Source organism: Myotis myotis, unplaced genomic scaffold (genome assembly GCF_014108235.1).
Source record: "Myotis myotis isolate mMyoMyo1 unplaced genomic scaffold, mMyoMyo1.p scaffold_m19_p_6, whole genome shotgun sequence".
Classification (NCBI taxonomy): Eukaryota; Metazoa; Chordata; class Mammalia; order Chiroptera; family Vespertilionidae; genus Myotis; species Myotis myotis.
Genome location: NW_023416368.1, coordinates 28,154,523 through 28,175,053, shown reverse-complemented (window position 1 = coordinate 28,175,053; position 20,531 = coordinate 28,154,523). Strand labels below are relative to the sequence as shown.

Sequence of the window (20,531 nt, the reverse complement as noted above, 5' to 3'; positions counted from 1 at the left end):
AAATTGTGATTGCTCCTTCTATCTGAGTCCTTGGTTAGATGAGAGATGAGTCCTGTGGTTACCCAACATTGACCTATACCTGTGACAAATAGACCTTTTTCATTTAAAATCCCTGTGGTTTGAAGATTGTCACTTCAGCCTACTTAGCCTATCCTGACTGATACAAACTACTAAATATATATATTTAGTTAGTTTGTTTAGGCTCCCATAAATGATGCTTAACTCCTTTTAAGCAAGACCATACTCTTTCTCTCAATGACATAAAAATTGTAGGATAAAAAAAATGTAGTTGGTCACATTGTTTTACTTGGCCTGCAGTCCCTATTATGTATGCTGAAAATGAGTGGTGTATTCATATTGATTGAAACTGTTTTCCTGAAGATGGGAAGTTCAATTGCCTAAACTGTTATGAGCTTTGGAGTGGTATTTCTTGTCCTTTGAGAAGGATAAAAAATGTAAAGAGATATGTCTTGGCCTTTGCATATTCCCAGGCCATATGCTGCAATAATGAAATAGGAGTCTACAACTTCCTTTGGCCAGAAATTGCGGCCAATTTATAAAATTACTTTCACCCATAAAGTCACATCAGAGAGTCATCCAAAGTTACAAAATATATTTCATTACAGCTCAAACAAAGGAACAGATATCTCCCTCAATATATTAGGAAGAGTTACATTTAAAAGTGTGTGACAACAGGGCCTGAACAAAATAATTCAAACATGCAAATACACACAGGAAAAAGGCACATAACCTTTGTAATATCTTTTTAGGAAAGATATTCCTTACTCCTTTTCTCCTTACTTTCCTTGTAAGGAGAAAAAATATATTAAATGGCTAGTGTCAGGAGAACTTTAGATGTTCAAAGAGAATTTTCTAAGAATCCCATATAAAACACAACCTACATAGATGTTGTGAAGATGCAGAGGGAATACAAAGGCAGTGCAATTTCCATCTACAGGTATAGATAATAAAAGGTTTCAGACATCCTTTTTCACGATAAAAGTATTTTTTTTAAAGGATGGGCAAGAATTCGTTATAAGAAAAAGGGTGAAAATTCTAATGAAAGGAAGAAAAAGTATAAAGGAAAACAAAGGAAAAGATGTCTTAGGAAAACAGGTCTGTTTTGACTGAGTGTAAGATGAGTATGGTTCAGCACTGAAAATTGTAGAACAAATTGTTGGGTTGATATCTATTTGGTAGTGCATTTATTTGTTTTTGTTACCCAAGACCAGTTCAAGAATTACAGGTAAGTTCTAAAATGGAGTGTGTAAATATTCTCACTGCGTCTCCAAAATTAAACCTAGTGATCAAGTCAAACTCATTACATTTATTAATGGTATACATTGGCTGGAGCTGAAAATTGACATTATGGAGTATTGCATACATGTTCATATAATAAAGAAGCATTGGTTTCATAAAAATAAATATGGCTGCCCTAGCTGGTTTGGCTCAGTGGATAGAGCATCAGCCTGTGGAGTGATGGGCCCCAGGTTCAATTCTGGTCAAGAGCACATGCCTGGGTTGCAGGCTCGAGCCCCAGTAAGGGGTGTGTGGGAGGCAGCCAATCGATGATTCTCACTCATCATTGATGTTTCTCTCTCTCCCTCTCCTTTCCTCTCTGAAATCAATAAAATTGTACTTAAAAATAAATAAATCAAAATAAATAAATATGGCTCACACAAGATTCAGCTTTATAAATGCATGTATGTGTGCCCAAATTCTAAATTGGTCTCTTTAACAAAACATCAAGCTCTGCTGTACATAACAGGAAGATTATGCTTTAAAAAGATAAGCAATACATTAAAATAAACCTAGGAACTTAACTCACTCTTTTTGCAAAGACTGTATCTTTGAAAAGTATTACGTACGGAATTTATGAAGTATATGTGGAGAGAGTTAAAATACTAAATAAGGGAAGTTATGGATTACAAAAATGTAAGGGTCATAATACACTAAAATGAGGATAAAAAGCCAGTAACTTATTTTGTTACATCCATACTAGTCAAACCAATCTTATAAATACAATGAAATTACTGAAGATATTTTTGCCCCAAAACTGAAAAACAAGGCTGTATGCCTTATGAAATATTTAAATGAAAACAGATGTAAAATGGTGGCAACGTTTATGAGATGAACAAAACGGAAAATGTCACATTTAAAGGGAAAACTTTATTTGTTCTTTCAAACAAATAAAAGGCGAAGTGCATAGATTCAAGAGCCTTACACACTTTGAGGATAGCTATGCAATATGTAGTTTCCCTAAACGACCTCCGGGTGCCGCTGTTGACCAAAGGGAAGAAGGGGTTCTCAGTTCGCCAGAGCTTCCGGAAGAGTGCTTTCTAGCTTTGTCCTGCGCACAGCGGAAACGGACCCGCTCCTGTGCAACTAGATTAGAAGCACGTAACAAGTCCTACCCTCAAGTCTCGAATGTCCAGGGGGCTGTCGTTGGTTTTTTAAACATCCCAGAGACGTCTGGAGAAGAAGCTTCCCCATTGAGTTCAAGAAATGCAAAGGAGCTTCAGGCAAGCTGAAACGATGAAGAGTCAGGTACGGTTTCTCTTCTTGCTGTCTTTGTTGTGCGGGGCCATCTCCCAGCAGATCCAGTACGTAATTCCAGAGGAGCTGGCCAAGGGATCAAGGGTGGGGAACCTCGCCAAGGATCTGAGGCTCAGTGTCCAGGACTTGCCAGCTCGAAAACTGCGGGTTAGTGCAGAGGAATTTTTCAATGTGAGTGCGGAGAATGGGGATTTGTTAGTGAGTGGTAGGATAGATAGAGAGAAGATTTGCGGGAGGAAATCTGAATGTGCACTGGAATTTGAAATGGTCGCTGAAAACCCAATGAATGTGTTCCATGTGATTGTTGCAATCCAAGATATTAATGACAATGCACCGCGTTTCCTTGCAAAAGGCATTGACTTAGAAATCTGTGAGTCAGCCATACCAGGGGTAAAATTCCCACTAGACTCTGCACAAGATGCAGATGTAGGAAGTAACTCACTGAAGGTTTACACCATCAACCCCAATGACCACTTCTCTCTGGCAACGAAGGAAAGTCCTGATGGAAGTAAATACCCAGAATTACTGCTGGAAAAGCCTCTGGACAGAGAACAGCAGAGCTCCCACCGCTTAATCCTGACTGCCATGGATGGGGGGAACCCTCCTCTAAGTGGCACCACCCAGATCCAGATCCTGGTCACTGATGCCAACGATAATGCTCCAGTGTTCAGCCAGGACACGTACAGAGTTAGACTCCAAGAGAATGTGCCCCGGGGAACTTCCGTACTGCGCGTGAAGGCAACTGACCAGGATGAGGGTGCTAATGCACAGATCACCTATGCCTTCCTCAATGCCCCAACAAGCACCAACCTTCTCTTCAATCTCAACCCAAATACTGGTGACATCACAACCAATGGAACAGTGGATTTCGAAGAGACAACTGTGTATATGTTGGCTGTAGAAGCCAAGGATGGAGGCGTACACACAGCTCACTGCAGTGTTCATATTGAAATTGTCGATGAAAATGACAATGCCCCAGAGGTGACATTCATGTCCTTTTCTAACAAGATTCCTGAGGACTCAGACCTTGGAACCGTAATAGCCCTCATTAAAGTGCGAGACCTGGATTCTGGGCAAAATGGTCTGGTGACGTGCTATATTCAGAAAGAAGTTCCCTTCCGATTAGAATCCACCTCCAACAATTATTACAAGCTGGTGATTGACAGTGCTCTAGACCGGGAGCAGATAGCAGAGTACAATGTCACCGTCACAGCCACCGACAAAGGCAAGCCATCCCTATCCTCCAGTACAAGCATCACCCTACACATTGGTGACATTAACGACAACACTCCAGTTTTCCAACAGGCTTCCTACGTGGTTCACGTGGCTGAGAACAACCCACCCGGGGCCTCTATTGCCCAAGTCAGCGCCTCCGACCCCGACCTGGGGCCCAACGGCCAGGTGTCCTACTCCATCGTGGCCAGCGACCTGGAGCCACGGGCGCTGTCGTCCTACGTGTCCGTGAGCGCGCACAGCGGGGTGGTGTTCGCGCAGCGCGCCTTCGACCACGAGCAGCTGCGCGCCTTTGAGCTGACGCTGCAGGCCCGCGACCAGGGCTCGCCCGCGCTCAGCGCCAACGTGAGCCTGCGCGTGCTGGTGGGCGACCGCAACGACAACGCGCCCCGGGTGCTGTACCCGGCGCTGGGGCCCGACGGCTCTGCGCTCTTCGACACGGTGCCGCGCGCCGCGCAGCCGGGCTACCTGGTCACCAAGGTGGTGGCGGTGGACGCGGACTCGGGACACAATGCCTGGCTGTCCTACCACGTGCTGCAGGCCAGCGAGCCCGGGCTCTTCAACCTGGGGCTGCGCACGGGCGAGGTGCGCACGGCCAGACCTTTGGGCGACAGGGACGCGGCCCGCCAGCGCCTGCTGGTCGCCGTGCAGGACGGGGGACAGCCGCCACTCTCTGCCACCGCCACGCTGCTCCTGGTATTTGCGGATAGCGTACAAGAGGTACTGCCAGACCTTAGCGACCTCCCTTCGCCCTCTGACCCCCAGGCTGAGCTACAATTTTACCTGGTGGTGGCCTTGGCCTTGATCTCCGTGCTTTTCCTCCTCGCGGTGATTCTGGTGGTTGCCCTGCGCTTGCGACGCTCCTCTAGCCCCACCACCTGGGGCTGCTTTCAGCCTGGTGTTTGCTCCAAGTCTGGCCCCGTGGTTCCCCCCAACTACAGTGAGGGGACTTTGCCCTATTCTTACAATCTGTGCGTTGCCTCGAATCCAGCAATGACCAAATTAAATTTTTCTAACCTGACCCCGGACATGGCGCCCCCTCGGGATCTCCTGTGCGAGGATCCTTCTGTGGATGTATGTGCCAATGATGAAGACCCCCAAATCGCTTCTTTTCCCTCACACGTGAGTTTCTATAAACCTACTTAAATTTTATATGTTGTATTTTATTCTCAGTGTGCATAGTTAGTTTTGGCCTTTGTCCATTGTTCTAGTAGTGGTAGTGGGAGCGGAGGTGTATTGGATGGGTGGAAATGGGTCTCTCGATTGTTCGTGCTCTTGGCAATTACCTAACTACTACTTTTCAATCGGCACCATTGGCATTTCTGTATGGTCAGCAAATCTTCTCAAAGAGAGCTGTTCTTGGTTGTCACTGCTTTTAGTAATAGCACTACCCGTTCTTAGTTGATGTGTGATACTGTTATTTTCAAGCACTTTATAAATGTACTGGCAGTTCTTTCTCCTTAAGTTAAACTTTATGTTCATCTCATCAAATACATCCTAGTTATTATATTTTTTGCTGCAATGTGTATTTTTTGTTTTTAAATGTTTTTATTTATTTTAGAGAAAGAAGAAGGGAGAGGGGGAGAGAGAAACATCTATTGGTTGCCTCCCATAGGCACCCTGATTCCCACGGGGGATTGAACCTGAAACCTGGGCATGTTCCCTGACCTGGAACCGAACCAGAGACCTTTTGGTGCAGGGAAGGACACTCAATCAACGAAGCCACACAAGTCAGGGCTGTAATGTGTATTTTAAATATAGTTTTCCAATCATTAAGTTTCTTATCACTTATCACATGTAGCAAAGACTGCCAGATCTTACATGTGAACCACTGCCTTTGGGTCAACTTTATCCCACTTCATAATCTCATTCAGGAATAATTTTCTTAACTCTTCTTTAATAATTTATCTTATTCTACTTTGTCATGGTCATAATAAATACAATAGACACTTTTATAAAGCCTTTCCCACATTTTGTCTTTTTAGTATAGGTTTCTGAGAAAAGAATCAATTTTTTCAAAACATCTTATTTTCCTCTCAATCCCCAGAAATTTGTGGTCCTTTGAGAATTGTGAAAAATACCTTTAACCTACTCTACAAATTCTGAAGATTTAAAAACTCTGAGTAGTTAATGGGCTTTTGTGCCTGGTTAAAATTTATGAGTAATTTCTAGATGTTACTTATTATGTGAGGAATAATCTAAAGAACTGGGGACTTGCTGCTTTATCTCAAGTTTTCTCAGATTAGCAAATTACTCTAAGTTTCCTTAAATAAGAAAACTATGAAAGATACAATGACTATATATATATATATACTAAAATGTTTCCTTTTACTGGTTATTTCTAAAATAAAAGCTAAAGTAAACTTAGAAACAATGGAAAGTAGTACCTTCTAGATGTGTCCTGATGTGAAAAAGATCGCTGAAACATTGCCTGCTCTTTATAGTGCTTTATTCTAACTTTTCTGCCTTCTTATCTTTGGTTTTTACGTTTAAGATCAGCGTTATTTACCCATTGTTTTAGGTTTTGCAGTTGCATTGGTGACTCATTTATTAAACACTGACAAACTATTTGCTGCATACTCTATGAAAGGTGGTGCTCTAAAGTGTGAGGATGCACTCTTAAAATGATAGTCACAGACATAGCCCTTGGCCTAGAAACTCAATGAGCAAATTCTCTTCCCAAACCTATCCCTATATTTGCTAATCACATTGATACAGACATAAGACTAGCTCTTGAAAAGTAGATATTTTCTTACAAGGGAACTAAAAGATTTCCATTCTAGAAAATCCATTCACGTGAGGAAGCTTGTTTCTGAATAGGTTGGGACTAGAGCCCAGATTTGCAACACTCCAGACACTGGCTTTTCACCTGTTGTTCCATTCTCCACGTCCATCCATGTTCCCAGGATAGGTAAATGTGTCTCTTACACAATACACTGTCCTGAAAATGGACTATGAGAATAAATAATGCAAAAACTTAAAAGAGGTAGAAAAGTTCTTAGCAAAAAACAAAATCATATTTTCTCTGGACCATTGATTACTTTATAGGACTTATTGTACAGAAATATTTTGATTGTTTATTTTCATTGCAAATAAAACAACAGGAGTTTGACTTTTATTCTTTGGGGGGAGATAGGATACGGAAAATAAATGGTGCACACAGGGGATGCTTTACCAAGAATAGGTTGCAATAACAGGCTAGGACTCTGGGTGTCGCTGTTCACCGATGGGGAAAAGACAACCAGTAATTTAATCCGAACCACAAAATTTCTGCATCACAAAGCACTGACCCTGGAGCTTTACAAAAGCTTCTAACTGGACTCCCAGAACTCCAACAGCCAACGGTGAAAATACACTATCTTGGACCGCGCAGATCCTGGGACTCCTTAGGCCTCCACCGAGGGAAAACCCAAGTGCAAGCTTCTCCGCGGCGGCGCTGTAATGGCGGCTCCTCTTTATCGTCCAGTCTGCAGCCGGTTAGTTGGGATTTGCCTTCTCCTAGGGGCCCTATGGGAAATTCGGGCTGAACAGATCCGCTACTCGGTGCCTGAGGAGCTGGAGAAAGGCTCCTTCGTGGGCAACATCGCCAAGGACCTGGGCCTGGAGCCCCCGGAGCTGGCGGAGCGCGGAGTCCGCATCGTCTCCAGAGGTAGGACGCAGCTCTTTGCCCTGAACCCGCGAAGCGGCAGCTTGGTCACGGCGGGCAGGATAGACCGGGAGGAGCTCTGCGATAGGTCTCCAAAGTGCGTGGTAAGCCTGGAGATTCTCCTAGAGGACAAAGTAAAGATTTTTGGAGTAGAAGTGGAAATAATCGATGTTAATGATAATGCGCCCAACTTTGGGACAGAGCAAAGGGAAATAAAAGTCGCTGAAAATGAAAGTCCTGGGACAAGATTCCCTCTTCCTGAAGCTTTTGATCCGGATGTAGGGGTAAACTCTCTGCAGGGATACCAGCTCAGCTCAAATGCTTACTTCTCCCTGGACGTGCAAAACGGAGCTGATGGGATAAAGTACCCTGAGCTGGTGCTGGAGCGCGCCCTGGACCGCGAGGAAGAGGCAGTTCACCACCTGGTCCTCACCGCCTTCGATGGAGGCGACCTGGCTCGCTCTGGCACTACCAGAATTCACGTAACACTTGTGGATACGAACGACAATGCCCCCCTATTCACTCAGCCCGAGTACCATGTGAGTGTTCGGGAGAATGTGCCCGTGGGCTCCCGAATTCTCACCGTAAAAGCCACTGACCCAGATGAAGGAGCCAATGGAGAAGTGACATATTCTTTCCGGAAAGTAAGAGATAAAATATCCCAGCTATTCCAGTTGAATTCTGTGAGTGGGGACATAACAATATTGGAGGACCTGGATTATGAGGACTCTGGATTCTATGATATAGATGTAGAGGCTCACGATGGTCCTGGTCTCCGAGCCAGAAGTAAGGTACTGGTGACAGTGCTGGATGTAAACGACAATGCTCCAGAAGTGACGGTTACATCTCTCACCAGCTCTATCCAAGAAACTTCTTCCCCAGGTACAGTAATTGCACTTTTCAATGTGCATGATAGTGATTCAGGAGAGAATGGCCTAGTCACGTGTTCTATTCCAAATAATCTGCCATTCACACTTGAAAAGACCTACGGAAATTATTATCGATTGTTGACACACCGAGCTCTGGATAGGGAAGAAGTCTCAGAATATAACATCACAGTAATGGCCACTGACCACGGAACTCCACCACTGTCTACAGAAACTCACATCTCACTGAAGGTAGCAGACATCAATGACAACCCGCCTGCCTTCCCTCATGCTTCTTACTCTGCCTACCTTCCCGAAAACAACCCCAGAGGAGCCTCCTTTTTATCCATAACCGCCCAGGACCCTGACAGCATTGAGAATGCCAGAGTCACTTACTCCCTGGCTGAGGGCACGCTCCAGGGGGAGCCTCTCTCTTCCTATGTCTCTATCAACTCTGACACAGGAGTCCTGTATGCTCTGCGCTCATTTGACTATGAGCAGGTTAGAGACCTGCAACTACTGGTGACAGCTAGTGACAGTGGGGACCCTCCTCTCAGCAGCAACGTGTCTCTAAGTCTATTTGTTCTGGATCAGAATGACAATGCACCTGAAATACTGTACCCCTCTCTCCCCACCGATGGTTCCACTGGTGTGGAGCTGGCACCCCGCTCTGCAGAACCTGGATACCTGGTGACCAAGGTGGTGGCAGTGGACAGAGACTCCGGCCAGAACGCCTGGCTGTCCTACCGCCTACTCAAGGCCAGTGAGCCAGGACTCTTCGTGGTGGGGCTGCACACGGGCGAGGTGCGCACTGCGCGGGCCCTGCTGGACAGAGATGCCCTCAAGCAGAGCCTGGTGGTGGCAGTTCAGGACCATGGCCAGCCCCCTCTCTCAGCCACTGTCACACTCACTGTGGCTGTGGCTAACAGCATCCCAGATGTGTTGGCTGACCTGGGCAGTCTTGAGATCCCTTCAACTCCAGAGGCCTCAGACCTCACTCTGTACCTCGTGGTGGCAGTGGCTGCGGTCTCCTGTGTCTTCCTTGCCTTTGTTATCATCCTGCTGGCACTCAGGCTGAGGCGCTGGCACTCATCACGTCTGCTCCAGGCTTCAGGAGGTGGGTTGGCGGGTGTGCCCACCTCACACTTTGTGGGTGTGGATGGGGTGCAGGCGTTCCTGCAGACCTATTCCCATGAGGTCTGCCTCACTGCTGACTCGGGGAAGAGTCACCTGATCTTCCCCCAGCCCAACTATGCTGACACACTCATCAGCCAGGAGAGCTGTGCGAAAAGCGAGCCACTTTTGATAACTCAGGATTTACTTAAAATAAAAGAAGACCCCAATCTTCATCAGGTAAGTCAGTCTTGCCACCCATAGGCAGACAGCTGTGTCTTTAATTTTATAAGCTCTGGCTGTATAAGACGTGTTCCAAATCACATAAGATACTTCTTTTTAGTATTCTATTCCTTTAAAGGGGAGGGCAAATGATAATCAATAATAATTAATAATGGTTACTGCACCTAAAAGGTATTTTTTAACTTATTCTTTGTAGTCTTCATCCAGTAATAGTTTCAGCAAAAATTTCTTAATTTTATACCTCTAACTGCTGTACCTCAGATCTTTAAAGCCATTTTCCTTTAAGTCTTATTTAAAGTATCAAAGTGCGAAATAAAAGGCAATTGTGAAAATTCATATTTAAACACTCTCTCTTATGAACATATTGTTGAATCTGGACTGAGTAAATTTTTCTCTTTTTAAACCCCAGCATGTTTTTCTTGAAATTTACTTTTTTTAGTTGAAAGGGTATTTTCCATTATAATTGAATGATGGCAGTTTATAAATACTGGGGAAAATACTTAAAATGTAGCTATACCTTTAACAGTGATAGCTTCTCAATTGGATTGGTATATTGTATATATTTTGTGGTTGCAGTTTCTGAGATGCACTAACAGTGACTATGTGTGATTCCTTCTATGCACTTCTGTGATTTCCAAAAATATTGCCCATTTTATTTCAATCATTTCATTTTAATAATATCTAAATTACCTTTTATGGCATCACTATGAGACCCTTCTCTATTTCTAAGGAAACATAACTTCAAAAAATATTTTCTTTTTTCATCATGGGATCCCCTTATAAAGGCCAGGTAACTCAATTTCAGAACTGATCTAACAAGTAGGCCTCATCCCTGTTCCTGAACATTGCCCTCAGGTAGTTCCGTCACTTTGTGGCTCTGCAATGATCTGATATAAGGGGAAATATTTTGTATGCAAGGGCTATGCAACTTCTGTTCCTTATGACTTCATTCAGTTCTCTTAGTTTGGGATTCATGAATGTCTAGGACTACACAAATTAGTGGTGTTTGGATACCTGGAAATTGTCTCAATAGATTGTGAACTATGCCTCAATTCAACTTAAGAAGGAGAGTTTCAGTTTCTAGATTTTTTTTTGTCTCCGTGGGAAGTTGTGGTGCAATACAATATAATAAATAAGAATGTGATATGATACAACCATCTGGCATGGGGAGGAAAAAGCAAGTAACAAGTGGATATTGAGCAATAAATCATATCTGAAGAGAGATTATTTATAATACTAGAGCTTTAAAATATAACTTGGAAATATTAATTGTCTCTGTGTCAAACATATTTGGATGGTGATATTAGAATATATTCCAGAGTCAGAATGGTACATATTTTAAATGATTAGGAGAGCAGCAGTAGATAATTTATAACCTAATAACATACGGAAAATATATTTTTGTTTGATGGGTACTGATTTTCTTTTAGAAAATACTACTTCTGGTTAAATAAATTATTGTACCACCATATGGTGGGCTACTCCATAAGTATAAGAAATAAATGGAAAACTTCTTTATGTACTGATATGAAATGATCTCCAAGATATAATGAGTAAACAAAGCAAGCTGCAAAACATGGCGTATTGTATGCTTTCATATATATATGAAAGCAGGGGGGACGCTTATAAAATTCTGCTTCACTATACAAAACATTTCTCTGGAATAGTGCGCAAAAAAGGAACACTTATTTCTTCCGGGACAAATGTGTTGTTGAAAGCAAAGAGGGAGGGTCTATAGAATAAGCTGAATATACCTTTGGAACTATATGAATGTATACCTACTTAAACAAATAAATACTCTATAAATCCGCAAGAGCAAAAAAGTTCTTTGCAAAACATTTAGTACAAGCCCTTGGAGCAGTTTCACGGAAAAACCCCTGGGCGTCGCTGTAGGTTAAAAGAAGAGCAGGAAGATGTCTGAGACGCATTCGGGAGCCTCTCGGAAGGTAACTTCCTGCTCAAACCAACCGCAAGGAGGAGGCCAGTACAGATTCGGTTACACAAACAAAGCAGGGGAATTGCCCCTACCCCGGATTTTTGCCATCCACGGAGGGTTTATTCCTCCCCGCGGCCTAGGGCCAAGGAGCAGAGCAGCAGCGGAGGGAGACAGAGGATGAGGCTGAGCGCGGAGAGGAGCAGCGCGGGGCGGTGGCGGCAGGTATTGTTGCCCTTTCTGCTTTCTTTGTTCCGCGGGGCTCTCCCGGACCAAATCCGCTATTCAATCCCCGAGGAGCTGGCTAAGAACTCGGTGGTAGGAAATCTCGCCAAGGATCTGGGGCTCAGAGTCCGGGATCTGCCGGCCCGGAAGCTGCGGGTTAGCGCGGAGAAGGACTATTTCACTGTAGATCCTGACAGCGGGGACTTACTTGTGAGCGACAGAATAGACCGAGAGCAGATTTGCGGGAAGAAGCCTCTGTGTATTCTGGATTTTGATGCGGTCGCTGAAAAACCACTAAATATTTTCCATGTAGCAGTAGTAGTGCAGGATATAAATGACAACATGCCTTCATTCAAACAGAGTAAGACTGATTTAAAAATAGTAGAATCCACTAAGCCAGGTAAAACATTTCCACTAGACCCGGCCCTGGATTCGGATGTTGGTTCTAATTCACTGCAAAGGTACCACCTCAATGACAATGAGTTCTTTGATCTCACGGAGAAACAGACTCCAGATGGACTTAAGTATCCTGAGTTGATTCTGAAACATTCTCTGGACAGAGAAGAGAAGATTTTCCATCAACTGGTCCTCACAGCTGTGGACGGTGGAGACCCACCCCAAAGTGGCACCACCCAGATCCAAATCCAAGTCACGGATGCCAATGATAACCCCCCGGTGTTCAGCCAGGACGTGTACAGGGTCAGCCTGAGGGAGGGTGTGCCCCCCGGCTTCCTTGTGCTTCAAGTGACGGCCACGGACCAGGACGAGGGCATTAATGCAGAGGTCACCTACTCCTTTCGTAATGTGGACGAACAAGTGGAACAATTTTTTAACTTAGATGAAACAACAGGAGAAATCACCACGAAGGATCATTTTGATTTCGAAATGGCTAATAGTTACACCCTTGGTATAGAAGCGAAAGATCCTGGGGATCTAGCAGCCCACTGCAGTATCCAAGTCGAAATCCTCGATGAAAATGATTGTGCCCCTGAAGTGATTGTGGCCTCCGTGTTCACTCCTCTTCCAGAGGATTCACCACCAGGAACGGTGATCGCCTTGATAAAAACAAGAGATAGAGACTCTGGCGAAAATGGAGAGGTTTACTGCGGCCTATTGGGAAAGACGGAGTTTACATTGAAATCTTACTCAAAGAACTACTACAAGCTGGTGACAGACAGGACCCTGGACAGAGAACAGACCCCAGAGTACAATGTCACCATCGCAGCCACTGACAGGGGCAAGCCGCCCCTCTCCTCCAGCACCACCATCACCCTGCGCGTCACTGATGTCAACGACAACGCCCCGGTTTTCCAGCAGTCAGCCTACCTGGTCCACGTGCCAGAAAACAACCCGCCCGGGGCCTCCATCGCGCAGGTCAGCGCCTCCGACCCTGACCTGGGACCCAACGGCCAGGTGTCCTACTCCATCGTGGCCAGCGACCTGGAGCCACGGGCGCTGTCGTCCTACGTGTCCGTGAGCGCGCACAGCGGGGTGGTGTTCGCGCAGCGCGCCTTCGACCACGAGCAGCTGCGCGCCTTTGAGCTGACGCTGCAGGCCCGCGACCAGGGCTCGCCCGCGCTCAGCGCCAACGTGAGCCTGCGCGTGCTGGTGGGCGACCGCAACGACAACGCGCCCCGGGTGCTGTACCCGGCGCTGGGGCCCGACGGCTCTGCGCTCTTCGACACGGTGCCGCGCGCCGCGCAGCCGGGATACCTGGTCACCAAGGTGGTGGCGGTGGACGCGGACTCGGGACACAATGCCTGGCTGTCCTACCACGTGCTGCAGGCCAGCGAGCCCGGACTCTTCAGCCTGGGGCTACGCACGGGCGAGGTGCGCACAGCCAGACCATTGGGCGACAGGGACGCGGCCCGCCAGCGCCTCCTGGTGGCCGTGCGTGATGGGGGACAGCCACCCCTCTCAGCCACCGCCACGCTGCTCCTGGTCTTTGCTGACAGCCTACAAGAGGCCCTTCCGGATCTCAGCGAACGTCCTACGCCCTCTGACCCCCAGGCTGAGCTGCAGTTCTATCTGGTAGTGGCCTTGGCCTTGATCTCAGTGCTCTTCCTCCTCGCGGTGATTCTGGCGGTCGCCCTGCGCTTGCGACGCTCCTCCAGTGCCGCCACTTGGGGCTGCTTTCAGCCTGGTCTCAATACTAAGTCTGGACCTGGGGTTCTCCCCAATTACAGTGAGGGGACTTTGCCCTATTCCTACAATCTGTGCGTTGCCTCACAGTCAGCTAAGACAGAGTTTAATTTTCTCAACATAACTCCGGAAATGGCTCCCCCTCAGGATCTCCTCTGCGAAGATGCCTCTTGGGTACCAAGTACAAATCATGGAGATACTCAGGGCTCATTTGCCTCAGACACTATTTTAAAGGTGAGTTTTAACTTATTTTCACTTTGGGTTCTAATGTTTATTGATAAATCACCATGTGGAATAGGAGTCTTCATTTCAGATTTAATTGTCGTGTGGGTTGAATTTAGGCAATTTTCTGCCCTAATTATCTTAATTTTATCTAACCAAATCTTGACGTGGTTTTCTATCTAATATGTGAGAGTTATTTGTTCAGAATTACAAGGCTTTACCAAATGAGATACTTCTCTTTCTTCCTCATCTTTACAACCCTTGCCTCTGAAGATTTAATACTATTGGCATCTTAAACTATTTATTTCATATTCGGGGCTTTTATTACTCAAATTTTTAGTTTCACTTCCTCTTTAAATTATATTATTTCAGAGTAAAGGAGCTTCCCATCTTATTAGTTTGGGAAAACTTGGAACTAAAGAAAGGAAGAATTGTCCCCAGTGTCATGGCTTGTCAACAGCAGAACATGGGTAGGACTGACCTAAACACACCAGCAATCTCTGTGTCTTTACAAGCTAAGTGTCTGGGATTCCAGATCTATTTTAAACGGATGGTCAAAGTTTGAGGTCTGTAGTATCTGCTACTAGTAGTGTGCTTAATAATGGAAGAAATATTTTTCTCTCATGTATAGTAATAAATTGCTCTTGTGAAAACTGTACATTGAGAAAATTTTGTAACCTATACTCACATTCTGTACTTAAAACTTTATTTTCTGAATTTTCTATTTATAGATATAGACTATATTAATTTTTCAATTCCCTATGAAGATACCATTTAGTAAAAATTGCTTCTCTCACATAATGGACTCCCCAACATGTCCATTTTTTTAAATCATGAGGTTTTGCTACTATATAAAGGTGATAACTTTAAATATCTTCCTCAACATAGAAAGTCCAGTGGGCTGCCTGCTCCCTGTTAAGTTATAGACATATTTTCTGCATGGATGGTGAACTAAAGCCATTTGCTAAAGTCACTGTATAGATTCCCTCCCCCCAAGAGCCTGTCACTGTATGATGTCTAACTCCAATTTAGACATGGTAATAGGAAAATATTCATAATGCATAGCTAACCCAACTCAAACTCTCAGTCTCATATAGTGTAACTGCTTTATTTCTAGTGTGAAAAACTGGAAACTTTCTCAAAGACCTCACATGTAACAAAATGAACTCTCAGTTCTTTCTGCATATGACAACTAATACAATTTGCATGAATCAGTAGACCTTTTTGCAAAGGTGCATTGAGAGCTAGACTTATTTCCTTGGCATTTTTGATGTACAAATGGGCACGTTTTCATAAATATATCTTAATACAATGATGAAATCTTAAAACCTACAAAAGTAAGAATTACAATGTTCTAATTTAATGGACTCAATTTAGGTAAAAAGTAAATAAAGGACATAGGCTCAATGGCACATTAAATAAAACTTTTCTAAAGAGTAAAAATAATCTAATTATTATATTGATCTCAGGGGTTTATGGGTCTTGCTATTTCAAAATCAAACCTTAATTAAATATAAACAGTGTCACGCAGTAATACATAAAGGATGCGGCAAAATTATTAAAAATCAAATAAAACAGGATATGAAAACAGAATTGGTGTAGTAACTAGTTAGGACTCTGAGCGTCGCTGTTCACCAAAGTGGGAAAGAAGCTGCTGCTAGATGCGACCGGACTCTCAGCTTCTTCCGCACTAAACACACACAGGACAGACAAGCTCCTGGAAAAAGCCTTCTACCCGCGCCTCTCTCCCATTTCCGACAAGGAATTCGTACCCTTTGGCTTTTAAGAAGTAAGGAGACAGCAGGCAGGAACCAGAACTAAGAGAAAACTGGTCGGAAAGAAGGCAATGGCGGATGATCTGAGGGGCTGGGGCTGCAGAGAGCTGCTCCTGCTCCTGCTGTTCTTGGGGATGCAGCGGGGAGCCAGGGCCGGGCAGATCCGCTACTCAGTGCAGGAGGAACTGGACAAAGGCTCCTTCGTGGGCAACATCGCCAAGGATCTCGGGCTGGAGCCTCAGGAACTGGCGGAGCGAGGAGTCCGCATCGTCTCTAGAGGTAGGACTCAGCTTTTTGCTCTGAACCCAGGAAGTGGCAGCTTGGTCACCGCGGGCAGGATAGACAGGGAGGAGCTCTGCGCCCAGAGCGCGCGGTGTCTGGTGAGTTTTAACATCTTGGTTGAGAATAAAATGAAAATTTATGGCGTAGAAGTAGAAATAATCGACATTAATGATAACTTCCCACGTTTCCGCGATGAGGAAGTAAAAGTAAAAGTTAATGAAAATGCTGCTACAGGGACACGGTTAGTGCTTCCCTTTGCTCGAGATGCGGATGTGGGTGTGAACTCCCTTCAGAGTTACCAGCTCAGTTCCAATATGCACTTCTCTCTGGATGAGAAAAGTGGAAGTGATGGACTAAAATATCCCGAGCTGGTACTGGAACAGCCCTTGGACCGGGAGAAAGTGGCTGTTCACAACCTCCTCCTCACAGCTTTAGATGGCGGAGACCCCATACTCTCCAGCACTACGCACATCCGCGTGATGGTCCTCGACGCAAACGATAACGCGCCCCAGTTCACTCGATCCGAGTACAGAGTGAGTGTTCCAGAGAGCATACCTGTGGGCACTCGGCTGCTCACGCTAACCGCCACGGATCCAGATGAGGGAATAAATGGAAAATTGACCTACTCTTTTCGCAATGAAGAAGACAAAATTTCACAGACTTTCCAACTTGATTCCAACCTGGGTGAAATTTCAACAGTGCAGTCACTGGATTATGAAGAGTCCAGATTCTACCTCATGGAAGTGGTAGCTCAGGATGGAGGTGCTCTCCTTGCCAGCGCTAAGGTGGTGGTCACAGTACAGGATGTGAATGACAATGTCCCGGAAATGATCCTCACCTCTCTCGCCAGTTCCGTCTCTGAAGATTGTCTTCCTGGAACTGTAATTGCATTGTTTAGTGTACATGATGGTGATTCTGGAGAGAATGGGGAGATTGCATGTTCTATCTCTGGGAACTTGCCCTTTAAATTGGAAAAATCAGTTGATAATTACTATCATTTATTGACAACTAGAACCCTGGACAGAGAAGAGATCTCAGATTATAACATCACAATAACTGTCATTGACCGTGGAAACCCACCCCTGTCTACAGAAAACCACATCTCCCTAAAAGTGGCAGACATCAATGACAATCCTCCCATCTTTCCTCACACGTCATACTCTACCTATATTCCAGAAAACAATCCCAGAGGCATCTCAATCTTCTCTGTGACCGCCAATGACCCTGACAGTGGCAACAATGCTCAGGTCACTTATTCTCTAGCCAAGGACATGTTTCAGGGAACGCCTCTCTCCTCCTTTGTCTCCATAAACTCTGACACCGGTGTGCTGTATGCACTGAGCTCTTTTGACTATGAGCAGGTTAGAGACCTGCAACTGTGGGTGACAGCCAGCGACAGTGGAGACCCTCCACTTAGCAGTAATGTGTCACTGAGCCTGTTCGTGTTGGATCAGAATGACAACACTCCTGAAATCCTCTACCCCACACTTCCCACTGATGGTTCCACCGGTGTGGAGCTGGCACCACGTTCTGCAGAGCTTGGCTACCTGGTGACCAAGGTGGTGGCAGTGGACAGAGACTCAGGCCAGAACGCCTGGTTGTCCTACCGTCTGCTAAAGGCCAGTGAGCCAGGGCTCTTCATGGTGGGGCTGCACACGGGAGAGGTGCGCACTGCACGGGCCCTGCTGGACAGAGACGCGCTCAAGCAGAGCCTGGTGGTGGTGGTCCAGGACCATGGCCAGCCCCCTCTCTCAGCCACCGTCACACTCACCGTGGCTGTGGCTAACAGCATCCCAGATGTCCTGGCTGACCTGGGCAATCTGGAGCCCTCTGTTGACCCTGATGACTCCAGCCTCACTCTGTACTTGGTGGTGGCAGTGGCTGCTGTCTCCTGCGTCTTTCTAGCCTTTGTCATCATCCTGCTGGCACTCAGGCTGAGGCGCTGGCACACATCACGTCTGCTCCAGGCTTCAGGAGGAGGGCTGGCAGGTGTGCCTGCTTCGCACTTTGTGGGCATGGACGGGGTGCAGGCGTTCCTGCAGACCTATTCCCATGAGATCTGTCTCACTGCTGACTCGGGGAAGAGTCACCTGATCTTCCCACAGCCCAACTATGCTGACACACTCATCAGCCAGGAGAGCTGTGCGAAAAGCGAGCCTCTTCTGATATCAGAGAAGATAAATGCAAATGAAGAACTAGAAGTTGTTCAGGTGAGTTTTCTTTCTTAGTAGGCATGCTTAGAGCATTTTGTTCATTTGTTTCCTCAGTTATTTTTCTCCCACATTCAAATAGGTTAATTATATAAATAGTGAATCATTATTTGCTTTATTTAGAGATTAGCTTAGTGTAATTTGATAATTAATGTTTTCTCCATTTGTTATCAAATTATATTTTGGGTATAGTATCTTATTTTTTCAATATGTGGATATTTTAGAAAATCTAGCTGATATCCATACACTTAAATTAAAAGAGTACTTTATTATTTTTTAAACAAGTACTTTAGAAGTGGTTAAACATAATCACTTCACACAAAGAACTTTCTTATACTCAGAACTGCTATTATCTTGTTTGATTAGTTCTAACTGTTAGATAATGTTTTCTTTTGAATATTTGCCTAAAACCAATTGTGAATATGTTTTAGAAAGGATATTGTGGTTTAGCATATCTGCTGTTTGCATAAGGAAATAATTTACATATTTTAATAAATCACTGGACAAATACAGAAAAAGTCTGCATGAGAAATGTCAGAAAAAAGATTAAATTTATATTGATGATAATGTTTGAGTTCTGAAATCTGGAAAGTTTGGGTTAAACCATAAGATTATTAGATGTGTGTATTAGTTGAGAGAAGGAATCAGTGAGGGGCCTTACAATTGTGCTTTATTCTGTGATGCAGTTTAAAATCTCCAAAGATTTAGATATCACTACATTCATCAAACTCAAATATACCACATACCTGGCACCTTCTAGTTACAGGTAACCCTTTCACTTTTCAGAATCAATATCTACCTGAATATTTGCGTACAATTCTGCTTTATTATAAGAGACTAAGATTAGTGTTTGGAAAGTCAATTCAACTTTTAAATTGTTTCAAATTTTAAAACTAATTTCTCAGGGCTATGTTTAACTTAAATTAAGATTTTTCTTAATAAAAGGCAGATCTCTGGGTCTCACATTTTATGAGTATATGTTGTGTCATGGAAGAACTACCCTATTCACTTTTGTCATCTGATTTACTAGAGATGATTTTCAGAAGCTTCTTTTCAAAAGATTTTTTTATCTTTCAAATTTTGTGCTTTCAACAGTTTGAACATCAGCTACAAAGTATTAATAAATGGGAGGAAATGGAAATAAAATATTAATGGGATAATAGGCTATATTACTCAACCATATCAAAGGTTTGTTGATACATTTGGGAACATAGGACCACTTGGTTTTTATTTTTAAATACTTTTAAAACATTTATTTGAAGAGGATCTAATTATGTCTATATATAGACAATTCTGACCTTCATGTAAAATGTACAGACTCACTGAATAGTGAGTGCATCTAAAGAGTAACAAGAGAATCTGTATGATAGATACTGGTATCATTCACTTCTATATAAAAACTCACTTTTGCATTTTTTAAAGAAAAGGTTATAGAGTTGGGTATGTGTCCTGAGTTAACTTCTTCATGCAATGGAGAAATACCTTGTAAACCTCTATAGACTTTATAAACTTTACATTTGTGTTTGGAAAATCAATTCAACTTTAAAATGGTTTCAATGTTTAAAACTCATTCATCAGGGGCTGTGCTTATCTTAAATTAACAGATTTTTCTTAATAAAATTCTGGTCTATGGGTCTTAAATTTTATGAGTATATTTTAAGTATACTTTACATAATAAAATGCTTGACTCACACACTCTGCATGTGCACATCCTCTATACCACATACTCTTAAAATGTTTAAATCTTTAGTTTCATGTGTGTTCTGAAAAAAATAACTTTCCTGTACTAATTGAAGTGTTCATATGTGGTGGAAAGGCACTTACTCAGTCATGTTTTGGAACAAGGTCTTGAGTAAGTAATGTTTTTATGTTTGTATAGAGATGCTAATGAGTTTCTGTCTAGAATACTAAATACAATGAGCAGTTCAAGTTGCTCTAATAGTATTCCATTATAAGTTCAACATTGCTACACACCTGTCAAATTTTAGAATGACATTATGTAGGTTTAAAACAATTTCTTTATGAATATTTCTAGTTTGGAAATGGAATAGAAACTGTAATACATCCATCAGAAACATGAAAATT

The 20,531-nt window shown here is 43.9% G+C and overlaps 2 protein-coding genes across 6 annotated transcripts in view; both read left to right on the top strand.

The window, feature by feature from the left end:
* LOC118657761 (protocadherin gamma-C4) overlaps positions 1 to 20,531 on the top strand; it is a 143,298-nt gene that overhangs the window by 2,866 nt on the left and 119,901 nt on the right. The window contains exons 1-2 of one of the 5 annotated variants that reach the window (XM_036312301.1): positions 10,767 to 14,191; positions 14,552 to 16,009. The exons of 1 other annotated variant lie outside the window; for it this stretch is intronic. In XM_036312301.1, coding sequence (XP_036168194.1) covers positions 11,771 to 14,191; positions 14,552 to 14,653 — 2,523 coding nt within the window. In that variant the 5' untranslated portion in view covers positions 10,767 to 11,770 and the 3' untranslated portion in view covers positions 14,654 to 16,009. Of the gene's footprint in view, positions 1 to 2,372; positions 4,912 to 10,766; positions 14,192 to 14,551; positions 18,447 to 20,531 lie in introns of those variants that run through there. 3 more of the 5 variants (XM_036312297.1, XM_036312292.1, XM_036312293.1) reach the window with 3 other exon arrangements.
* On the top strand, positions 6,327 to 9,774 carry LOC118657762 (protocadherin gamma-A4-like). Its single transcript, XM_036312303.1, has one exon. It carries the CDS (start codon positions 7,231 to 7,233, stop codon positions 9,676 to 9,678), a length of 2,448 nt encoding a protein of 815 aa, XP_036168196.1. The 5' UTR covers positions 6,327 to 7,230; the 3' UTR covers positions 9,679 to 9,774.

Excerpts from the sequence above, each read along its gene's own strand:
- LOC118657762 (XM_036312303.1), top strand. The coding sequence starts at position 7,231 with ATGGCGGCTCCTCTTTATCGTCCAGTCTGCAGCCGGTTAGTTGGGATT.